Below are 12,144 nucleotides of genomic sequence, written 5' to 3'. Positions count from 1 at the left end.
CACCAAGGCCAATTGCTCAAAATATTCTAAAATGTACAGTATCCTATCTAGAAAAGATCATATAGAAAAGAATATGTAATAAATGCTATACTTGGTTTTTATGAGAGATATAAAATAAGGCTCAAATAGTCAAACCTTAGGTCTTTGCAAAGACCTAGTTTTAATTCTAGCCTTTACAGATCTACATTTACTTTCATTCTCCTTAATCACTTTTATTTTCAGTACAAAGTCAAAGTGTGTTATACCCAGTATCTTATCTGAAAAGCTTTAAAAGGAGAAAGGCAAGATTATATAAAAGGACCAAGAGAACATCCTTCATAAGCCACCATAAAATATCGTCAAGTACATGTGTTGAACAAATTTTCTCATGCAATGAAGTATAACACTTACCACCTCTGCCAAGGCTGAAATGACTTTACCCAGAGTTGTAAGAGACTTATTAATATTTGCTCCTTCCTGAAATCAACACCAAACATAAAAGAATTATGATAACTTCTACTATTGCCACATCATATATAACACATAAAATACAATTAACCATATGCTAGCATTATTTGTTTATTTATGACCACAAGTTCTAAAAACCTCCTTTAACCCTCAATCTTTACTCCTCTCCACTTGTTGACATGCCAGGACCACATGCCTAACTCATAGACCTGAAGTATCATCAAGATGTCCATGCTCCAAAAACTTACAGATGTAGCCTTCTTCCGACAACTCAATGACATGAGTTTATCTCTAGAAAATATATCTCTAGAAAACTCCATGCTTGTTCTCACATCTAGATCTTGTGTATTCTTTTCCCATTACTGTCCCTTACTTCCATCTAACCAAATTCTGACTGTTCCTCAAGATACAATTCAATTTTCACCTTGACCATGAAGTCCACCTTAACTATTATCATGTAACATCTTTGCATTGAAGTTACAGATCAGAAGACAGAAAATTTTTTCTGTAAAATGTTTTGTGGGCCATGTGGTCTCTGCTGCAACTTCTCAACCCTATCACTATAGCACGAAAGCAGCCACAGACAATACACAAATAGATGTAGCTGTGTCCCAATCAAATTTTATTTACAAAAACAGGCAGTGGGCTGGATTTGGCCTACTGGCCATAGTTTGCTGACCTGTGTTATAGAATCTTTTTTTTTTGGCCGCGCTGCACAGCTTACGGGACCTTAATTCCCCGACCAGGAATTGAACCCGTGCCCTCAGCAGTGAAAGCGAGGAGTCCTAACCACTGGACCACCAGGGAATTCCCAAAGAACATTTATTGACTAGGCTATTTGGTAAGATAAATACCTTTAATCGAGTCCCTTTGGCACCAGTTGAATCAGCTCGTTCACTTCCCGCTAGATCCACCAAGCTGATTTTACTGACCTGGTAAAGAACAATAACACTGGGGCAATTAAAAAATAAGCAAGGTAGAAGTAGAAAACATTTAGAGGCAAGAAATTAAAAGATTAAGTCATAGAGAACACTAAAAATATTAATTAGACCTCATACGTGGCATAAGAAGACAAACATACTGTAGTCAATTTAAAGAGCATGCAGGGGCTTCCCTGGTGGCACAGTGATTGAGAGTCTGCCTGCCGATGCAGGGGACACGGGTTCGTGCCCCGGTCCGGGAGGGTCCCACATGCCGCGGAGTGGCTGGGCCCGTGAGCCATGGCCGCTGAGCCTGCGCGTCCGGAGCCCGTGCTCCGCAACGGGAGAGGCCACAACAGTGAGAGGCCTGCGTACCGCAAAAAAATAAAAAATAAAAAAAATAAGGAGCATGCAAAAAAATTTCATGTCAATTATCTTGGTTTAAAAGAAGTAATTTTAGGATAAACACATTTTAAAATGATATGTCATAAAAATGTAAAAAACTCATTAACCCATTAAATGGCATATTAAAAATGAAGCTTCTAACAACTGGAACTCTCACACACTGCTGATGGGAATGTACAATTTTACAATCACTTTTGAAAGCAGTTTGGCAGATTCTTAAGAAACTAAATGTACACCTACCGTAAGACTCAACCATCCTACTCCTAGGTATCTTTTGTTGTTGTTTTTTATCTTTTTTTTTTTTAATTCTTTTTTTTTTGGCCACACCGTGTGGCATACAGGATCTTAGTTCGCCGACCAGGGATTGAACCCGCACCCCCTGCAGTAGAAGCGTGGATTCTTAACCACTGGACCACCAGGGAAGTCCCCTACTCCTAGGCATTTACCAAGAGAAACAAAAAACAAGTATGCACACAAAGACCTGTATACAAATGTTCATGGCATCTTCATCTGTAATGACCAAAAACTGTTCATTTAAATGACCATCAATAGATGAGGTAATGCGCAAACTGTGATCTATCTATACAATGGAATACTGATCAGCAATGAAAATGAGTGAACTATGGATACACACAACAATACAGATGAATCTCTAGATCATTATGCTAAGCTGAAAGAAGCTGGCAGAAAATAGTACGTACTATATGATTCTATTTATACAAAATTCTGGAGCGTGTTAACTAATCTATAGTGACAGAAATCAAATCAGGGATTGCCTGAAGATGAGAGTGGAAGAGATTACGAAGGGGCATAAGGCAACTTTTGGGAGTAATAGAAATTTTCATTATCTGAATTGTGGTACTGGTTTTACAGGTGTACAGGTAGTCCCCCCTTATCCACCGTTTCACTTTCCACAGTTTCAGTTACCTATGGTCAACGGCAGTCAGAAAATATTAAATGGAAAATTCCAGAAATGAACAATTCACAGGTTTTAAATTGTGTGTCATTCTAAGCAGCATGATAAAATCTCGCTCTATCCCAGTCCATGCCTGAGATGTGATCATCCCTTTGTCCAGCATATCCCAGTCCTTAGTCACTTAGTAGCTGGCTCAGTTACCAGACCAATTGTTGTATCACAGTGCTGGTGTTCAAGTGACCCTTATTTTACTTAATAATGGCCCCAAAGTGCAAGAGTAGTAATGCTGGTAATTCGGATATGCCAAAGAGAAGCCGTAAAGTGCTTCCTTTAAGTGTATGCTGAGGTTGCTCGTATCTACGGTAACAATGAATCTTCTATTCATGAAATTGTGAAGAGGGAAAAAGAAATTCATGCTAGTTTTGCTGTTGCACTTCAGGCTGCAAAAGTTATGGCCACAGTGTGTGATAACTGCTTAGTTAAGATGGAAAAGGCACTAAATTTTTACAATAAGATATTCTGAGAGTGAGAGAGACTACATTCACATATCAATATCACAGTATATTATTGTAATTGTTCTACTTTATTATTGTCATTAATCTCTTACTGTGCCTAATTTATAAATTAAACTTTATCCTAAATATAAATGTATGGGAAAACAACAGTATATATAAGGTTTTGATACTATCTGCAGTTTCAGGCATTCACTGCAGGTCTTGGAATGTTATCTCCGGCAGATAAAGGGTGGGACTACTGTATATATATCTGATCCAATTTTATACTCTAAATATGTGTTGTTTGTTGCACTTCAATAACACCTCAATAAAGTTGTTTAAAAAAAATTTTTAAAGCTTCAGGAAAGTTTACAGAAAAGTATCCAAATCAGATTATCAAGGAAGCTATGGTTATGGGTTAATGTCATTATTTTTGTAGATTTAACATCAGGGAAGAAAAGAAAAAATTCTTCCACATAGCATGTTCCTTGGTGCCATTCAGACAAATACTGACTACTAAATGACATTAATATAGAATCTCTGGCTAGGCAGTGTCAAGTTATTTGATCACCTATATGAAGAGTGTATTTTGAAAAATAATCTTCAGCTAAAATGAACAAACAAGTCACCAACTAAAAGCTGATTTTAGTTTTTAGTGATATCAGCATCACAAAGTACTCAGTTTATAAGGCAAGATCTTTTATAACAGCCAGGACAATAAATCTAACTTCAGATTTAAAAATCCAGCTGCGTGCTACTTGGGAATGTAGGCAGAGTAGAAATCAACGTAAGTCTATTATTAATAGTAATAACAATAAAATTAACATTTATTGAGTGGCTACTCTGTGCCAGGCACTAGTAGATGCACTTACCCTATATTAATATTTACTCCTCTTCACCAATCCTATGAGGTTAGAGAAACTGAGGCACAAAGACTAACTTGCCCAACATAACACTGCAGAAAAATGGCAGAGCTAAGATCTAAAGCAAGCAGTTTAATCCCGAAGTCTACCAAATTTAACCAACCACTGTAGAAAATGAGAAACTAACAAGCACAGGTATTTGACGAACATCAGAAATGCTGTGCAGTTATTTTTTTCCCAAGAATAAAATACATATTGTCTGCTTAACTGTTTGCTTAAACAGTTTAATTCCACAGTAACATTATCAGAGCTCAAAAAACTAAAATACACATACCAGAGAAGTTAACAAGGTAATTAAGAGATTCTAGTCAAGAAGAAAAGGAAGGATCTTCTTCCCCACAGAACTGCTTAACTCTATTGCATAGAGCAGTTTTTGAGACTCAAAAGTCTTGGATTGTTTTTTCTTAACCTTATTTTATATCTTGCAATTTCACTCAAGAACCCATGCTCAAAACTGGTTTAGAGTGGAATAAAAATGACTAGTGGAAAGTATAAAATACCCTTCATTAAGTAAAAGGGGAACTTTCTTCCCTTCCACAAAATCAGAAGGTAGCAGGAGGGACTTCTGAAAATCCCCATTCCACACAACTCAAGCCCAGACACTGAAGTTCTCCTACCTTCTCAGTGGAGAGGTTGGTTTCAGTATCATGTTTCTTCTGGGTGAAAACAATGGTAAACACAGCATGGGAACGGCTACTTGTTTCATTCATGTTGGTAGCTGCCACTGTCCTAAAAAAACATAAATGTGACCACATGACAATGGAATCCTTAGATGAATGTTAAAATGACAATAGCCTTCAAATTATAAGCATAATAATCACAAGCGACAGCTTTAAACTTATTCAGATTACAAGATTGTCACTTACACAAAATCGCTCTCAATATACCTTATCTGTGAACTTATCAAGTTACCTGCCAACTCCAAAGGCACCCCATCAGAATCATTCTTCATACTCCAGCTATACCTTTAGAAACCACCAAGGCATTTGATTTTTATTCTTTATTAGGTGCTCAGTTATTCTGGAATCAATTACTACCATAGGCATGTGATAACCAACATTTTACCACAACTTGATGAAAACCTAATAGTAAAACTTAAAGTTCTAACGTGTTTCAGCAGTGCATTGTTTGGATGAGAAGGATACCAAATATGTTGAGGACCCTGCTTCTCTAGCATAGCCAAAGGATCAGAGGACTCCACAGTGAAAGCAACTTTCATAGTTATAAATGTGGTCTCAAATCCTTAACCAGGAACAAAAGGCCTCAAAATATACCAAAGACCTCAGTCATCAGTCTATTTCCTACCATACCTGGCTTTGTTCCCAGCATCCATGAGGTCAGCAATGTCTGTGTAGGAAGTTACTGCCAACTTTGACAGATCCTCCACATATGGGCCAAGAAGTGGATGTTCACGCACACGCAAGTTACCCTTGTTTTTTGGATTCAGCAAGTCTCGTACTCTTTCACAGTAAATTTCCATGTAGCTCACCTAGGAACATATTATTAAAGTGATTTAGAGGACTTGGAAAAAGTTAAAAAGATTTTAAAATCTTTTTATCTTTTCACCTTTTATTAAAAGCTCTACAATTAGAGATCAGTAACCTTTACAATATGAAATAACAATTCCAGTCCCTTTTATTCTATTACCAGTAACATAGATACAACTGAGTAGGTTAGAACCAGCCTTCTGACTTTCCCAGGAAAGAAAAGGGGGTAAACAGGCTCTCTCAGCACACAATAGCTGCTACTTGTCTTAGGCAGAAAAAATATCATTTTTAGTAGTAACTTATCAGTTATTAGTGTTTTGGGTTTTTTTAATGCATGCTGTTGTCAATAATTGGGGATTACAATGAGGTTATTCCAAAAGCTTGGAAACAAGATTTCTATTAGTGTTAAAACCAAGGAACAACATCAATATTCCAGAGCAGGTTAGACAAAAGAGATCTGCGACTCATACTTTAAGTCTGGCCACATTGTGACCAAACATATATCTGTCAGAAGGGGTAAGCGTTGGTTAGTGTGGAACCTGATTGTTTGGGAGGACCTATCCAAGTCCCCTGGGGAAAGGGGAAGCCACAGACAGTACACTTCAGGAATTCTTGTCCCATCAGCAAGAACATTCCTATCATGGAAAGGGATGTATTAGACTATCATTTCTTCATCTGAAGCAACTGAACATTTAATTTGTCTAATCAACTCCTCTCCAATTCCATACTCACCAAAAAAAACAACAGGGTTCCAATAGAGGTCTGCCCACAGGAGGATAATATACCAGTCTTGCTAATGTGAGTGTTCTGGTCAGGGTAATATTTATTCCTCATGGGAAAGTAACAAACCAACATGGTGGTTTCCTAACATCAGTCAGATGAGCTTCACTCAAGAGTCTGGCTTTGAAGGATCTACAAGATCAGACCTCTAAGCAACCAAGGCTCTGAAGTGGGAAAAATTCACCACAGTAAGCCTCATCACAATGCTTCCCTAGGAATAAAACACTTCTGTGTCACTGCGTTGTTCAAGCATACAATGTAACTCCTGCATTCTTCAAGTTTAAATTTCTAGAGAAACATTTTCAGAATATCTGAAATAAACCTATCTCCATTCCATTCTCTTTCAGTCTGCTCTGACTATATTTATACTGTATTTTAAAATCAGTTTTTAAAATACTGAAAACCCTCAAAAGATAATTGATCTATTACAAGAATAAAACAACAGGACAACAAATATTCTTTCTTAAAGCAGGTTATCCTACATGAGAAATTGAAATGGCAACTTTAATCATTCTCGTGTACTTAAAACTTGTACATACAATCCTGAATCCCAGGAAGATACTATATTTTCTTGGAAAACTTGCTGTCCCTTTTCACACAGGCATGGTACTAAGAGGACCCAAATAACCTGAGTAAGGTTGATGTGCTCTGTTACTTATTCTCTAATATGCAAATCCATCTAAAGACATCACTACTTCTGAACCAACCATCATAGACCCCACTTGGCAAATTCAATTCCCTGAGCACCATCAGCTTCTAGGCACTTTATAGGCACTTGGCATACATCAGTAAATAAGGATCCCTGCCCTAATGAGCTTATGATTCTAAAAGGGATACTGAAAATAAAAAACAAACATAAAAAATAAGTAAAATATTATAAAGTAGGGTAGAAGTGATGAATACTATAAAAAAAAAAAAGAACAGAGCAAGAGAGGTCAGGAGTGCTGGGGTAGAGGGCAAGTTGCAAAATTAAATAAGGTGGTCATGGCAAGCCTCATTGAGAGGGTATGATTTGAGCAAAAGACTTGGAGGTGAAAACTTAGTCAAAAAGATACTGGGACTTCCCTGGTGGCAAAGACTCTGAAATCCCAATGCAGGGGGCCTGGGTTCAATCCCTGGTCAGGGAACAAGATCCCACACGCATGCCACAGTTAAGGAGCCTGCTTGCTGAAACTAAGGAGTCTGCCTGTCACAACTAAGACCCGGCGCAACTAAATAAATAAATATTAAAAAGAAAAAAAAAGACATCCAGGAAAGAAAATTTCAGGCCAAAAGAAATGTAAATGAAAAGGCACTGAGGTAGGAATGTTCCTGGTGTATTCCAGAAACAGCAAAAAAAAAAAAAAGAAGGCCAGTGTGGCTGCAGCAGAGTAAATAAGGGAGAGAGGCAGGAGAGGAGGTAGAGGTCCCACCAATGTGAAGAACAACAAAGTTGTTGTTCACATTGGGATTAGGGATACACTGTGCACTCCAAATAAGCCTGTGAACTCTGAATAATATGAAAGAAAATGGCAGCTTCTTTTATTACCTATAAGCTCAAAAACTTCAATCACATTGTCACTCTCCCTATCCTTTGAATTTATTTAAAATTTATGATATTTTAATAAGAATGATTAATAAAGATCTACTGATTTTCATTTGCTATACATTTAATATTCAAAAAAGAATAGTTATAGGATGAGACAAGCTATTCAGAGAATTCATTTTAACAAAACATATTTTTAGAGCAGCACATTCCCCTTTTGGTACATCATAGTTACCAGGCAGAATTCTTTGAGATTTATACAACACTTTAAAGGTAAAGAAAAAACCCAAAGCAGCTAAGTGGATCAACTAAGAATTGCATAAGACCTATAGAAAGTCACAACATATACATTTTTAAAAATCTAGAAGTCACTTAAAAAACAGACTGATTTCTCAAAACAACAAGCTCATGTTAACAGAATGTTTTAATAACTTCAGCTACTATGAAACTGAATACCAAAAATGGGGATGTGTAAAACAACAGCTTCATAAAGCACTTGTACAAAAAAGTGGAAATGTTTATCAAATAAACTAACATATATAAATGTAATTCTACAGACCTCTTCTCAAAGGAACTAGGGTATATACACTGAATGGAGAATAACTTTCCAAGATTGTAAACAATTACAAAGGGGAGAAGAGGAGAAGAGATTTGATTACATATATTTTAAAAACTTATGCCTGTCAAAAGTCATTATTAATAATATTAAAGGGGGAAGAGTTCATGCAAATGAATAACAAAAATATTGCAATCCCAAAATATAAACAGGCATATACATAATTTACAAGATGTTCAATCACACTGCTAATCAAAGAAATTCTAATTTTAAAAGTGAGAAAATTTCCCTTATTAAATTGGCAAAGATTAAAAAATAAAATTACTAAACGATGACGAGGACACAGTGGGTGCTTACACCCTCCTGATGGAACAGAAAATTGGTATAGCCTTTCAAAAGGCCATTTGGCAATTCAAATGTACCATCTGACAACCAACATACATAAGAAGGAAATAACTGAAAATAAAGCCACAAACTTATGAACAAGGATTTAATTACAACATTCTTCATTATAACCAAAACTTAGAAATAGCCTCAAAGTACAGAATTGGGGCAATGGTTAAGTGATCTATAGCTCAGTCATAATTAGGAACCATTGAAAAGTAGCATTTGAGGGAATGGAGCACAGAGGACTCTGTTTTTAATCCACAGTTTTACGCACCTCTACAGAGTAAGACATTTCTTCGTTACAGTTGTCATTGATTTTCTCAAATAGTTCTTCACATAACTGTAGAAACAGAATGAGAGGCACGAAGAGCATAAATCAGAAGTACTACATTACCCATGCGTGCTAAAGGGATTAGCGAGATCCCCTTTCTCTTTTTTTCTCTAAATATTAATGGCATCAACATCAAAGGTAAATGCTTTGAATGAAATAAAAGGAAAGTTTTTAATACATTCTTCTCATCTAATCCCTATTGTCCCTCAACAGTATCACCTCAATAATGTTTCCTTAGAAGGAAAGCCACATATAGGGGAAGAGAAGGGATTATGTCTCTTCTATTGTTATGTCATTGATTTTACTTCATGTGAATTCAACTCTTCATATTATACTAGAATTAACTGTGACTCAACTATCAGTATTATAATTGTAGGAGTAAAACTACTATTAAACTGTATTTTGCACACTTATTTATCATGACATAAATTGTATTATATGTTCTGTTACTATATACATTGTAAATTCATACATATATGCATAGAGAGAATATACACTATTTGAAAAGAGTAATAAATAAAGGTATTTTTGAGAATAATTTTGACTCTATAAATTTTTCCCCTTTACCTCTGCCTTAAGATTCCAATCCCTTTTATGAGAGGTTGTTCCATTACACAGTGACATTTCTAACAGAAAACAATTTTTCTAGATCAGGAAAATTATAAAATTTCACTCTCCCTATCCTTTGAATTTATTTAAAATATGTGATGTTTTGAATAAGAATAATTAAGAAAAATCCACTGAATTTTCGTTTGCTATATATTTAGTATTAAGGCAATCAATATACATTTGAAAAATGAACTATATGTTCATGAATCTCTAGAAGTCTGAATAGAATTTAAGATGGATTTTAAGTAGCAGTTTCTAAAACATAAGTCTTCTTAAAAATTCATGCTTTGACATTAAAACAAAATATTCAAAAATTCTACCAGAAAAGAGATACATATGTAACTATACAAGAATTCCAATAACAAATAAATTAAAGGAAATAGAATGACTATTTAATATTACTTGCTATATCTACATACAATTATTTTATTGTCAAAGAAGTTAATACATAGTAGTAAAAGCAAAGACTTAGACCTGTGCTTGGCACATTATGAGTGCTACATTTAATGTTTCCTCTAATTAGTATTATAATTATTACCATTACTATACACAAAGAAGGACAATTCCCAAATATATGTCTTAATACAGACATTACCTTTTACGTTTAAAAAAAAAAATAGGGACTTCCCTGGTGCTCCAGGGGGTGAGACTCCGTGCTCCCAATGCAGGGGGCCTGGGTTCAATCCCTGATTGGGGAACTAGATACGCATGCATTACGCAAATAAGAAGTCCGCGTACTGCAGCTAAAGATCCTTGCGTGCCGCAACTAAGACCTGGCACAGCCAAAATTTTAAAAAATATATTTGAGTGTGTGTGTGTGTGTGTGTGTGTGCGTGCATGCTAGTATGTTCATTTTTTCTGAAAATGTCCTAATCTTTATTAATAATAAGCATTTCAATTATATAGCTGAATTTAAAATTATAATCCAATAATCCATTCAAAAAAGTAGATATTGCTCCCTTATATATTTTATTTTCAGAATACAGCAATGGCCACACTAGGCCTATAGTAAAAGAACACTTTAAAATTAATCCCAAATATCATTAATAAAAGCAAACCATGTTCCTGTTACTAGCAAAAGAAGTTCTTCTTAAATGTACCTGTGTCATGACTTTTCTCCATTCCCAAACAATACAGAATCAAAAGACTAACTGCTCTTAAAAAAGAAAAAAACCTCAGACTGTTCAAGCTTTAAGTGATAGAATTAATTTAACAAGATAAAAGGAAAGGCAATCAAATAAGGCAATCAAAAAACAAAAACATATTCTTAAGAGGTGATCTATATATGAACTTGGGGGAAAAAATCAGACCAACAACACTCACCAGGTGTCCCCAGGATTCAGAACAGAGCCTGACACATACTATCACTTTTTAAAGAAGCTGATAACATTGTTCAAAAGATAAAGTAACATGGCATTGGATATACAGCAAAACCTTTACAAAAAGTCAACTTTCCCACCTTTAAAAACAGACATGAATACATATCAGTCTTTTCCATCAGACTGTTAGCTCCTCTCAGGGAAAGAGATTTATCTTTGTGCCTCGCATACAATAGTCCCTGAATAAATGTTTGCTAATAAAAATAATTGTTAATGCAATTGAGGACTAAGAGTAATAATGAACAGAGGTTTTTCATTCTTGTTTTTTTGTTTTTTACCTGTGGAATGATGCCAGCCTGGCTTTCTTCTTGTTTACCCATCATTGTATAAGACTTCCCAGCACCAGTCTGCCCATAGGCAAAAATACAGACATTATATCCTTCAAAGGCATGTAAGAGCATTTCCTTTCCAATATCATTGTACACACGGTTTTGAGATGCAAAACAGGGATCTTCGGGCTGTAAGGATTAAAAGGAAAAATAAATGGCATTTTATTCATATTGTTTCCTATGCTTATTTGATTACTTCTATAATAAATAAAAGTGTTTGAAATCAGAATAATCACCTAAAATATATTTTAAGTCCCTCCTACATATAGTTTATTTTTCCCATTAAATGCACACACACAGAGGCACTATTAGAGACATCCAGGCCAGCCATACATAAAAATATCTACATGAAATTATCTGACATGATTACATTTCATTTTACATAACCTTGAAAGTATTACTCTTCCATTCACAGGGAGCGCCAAGAAAATTTTAAGTGGAAAATGGGGCTGAAAGATCAAAGATCAAGTCCACATACAAAAATATTTCTTTTAATTCGCTCCAGGTGGTGTGGCTATTTCTCAATAAACACAGCTTTCAGTGAAGAATGTTTTCCATCCCCTTTCACAGGCTCTTCCCTTGGCAATTAGGCTTTGCAATTGTTTAAAACATCTCCTACTCTAACACAAAATAGGAAAAAAAGAACAAAAATGCGT

The 12,144-nt window shown here is 35.5% G+C and overlaps 1 protein-coding gene across 5 annotated transcripts in view; it reads right to left on the bottom strand.

The window, feature by feature from the left end:
* The window catches only part of KIF1B (kinesin family member 1B), a 148,175-nt gene that overhangs the window by 97,510 nt on the left and 38,521 nt on the right, over positions 1 to 12,144 (bottom strand). For all 5 annotated transcript variants that reach the window (XM_060013900.2, XM_060013919.2, XM_060013909.2 and 2 more), the window contains exons 4-9: positions 11,438 to 11,617; positions 9,115 to 9,180; positions 5,416 to 5,594; positions 4,723 to 4,834; positions 1,302 to 1,379; positions 391 to 456 (exon numbers count right to left, since the gene is read on the bottom strand). In XM_060013900.2, the coding sequence (XP_059869883.1) occupies positions 391 to 456; positions 1,302 to 1,379; positions 4,723 to 4,834; positions 5,416 to 5,594; positions 9,115 to 9,180; positions 11,438 to 11,617 (681 nt within the window). The remainder of the gene's footprint in view (positions 1 to 390; positions 457 to 1,301; positions 1,380 to 4,722; positions 4,835 to 5,415; positions 5,595 to 9,114; positions 9,181 to 11,437; positions 11,618 to 12,144) is intronic.

This window comes from Delphinus delphis, chromosome 1 (genome assembly GCF_949987515.2).
Source record: "Delphinus delphis chromosome 1, mDelDel1.2, whole genome shotgun sequence".
NCBI classification, from domain to species: Eukaryota; Metazoa; Chordata; class Mammalia; order Artiodactyla; family Delphinidae; genus Delphinus; species Delphinus delphis.
This window is presented reverse-complemented; position numbering and strand designations above follow the sequence as displayed.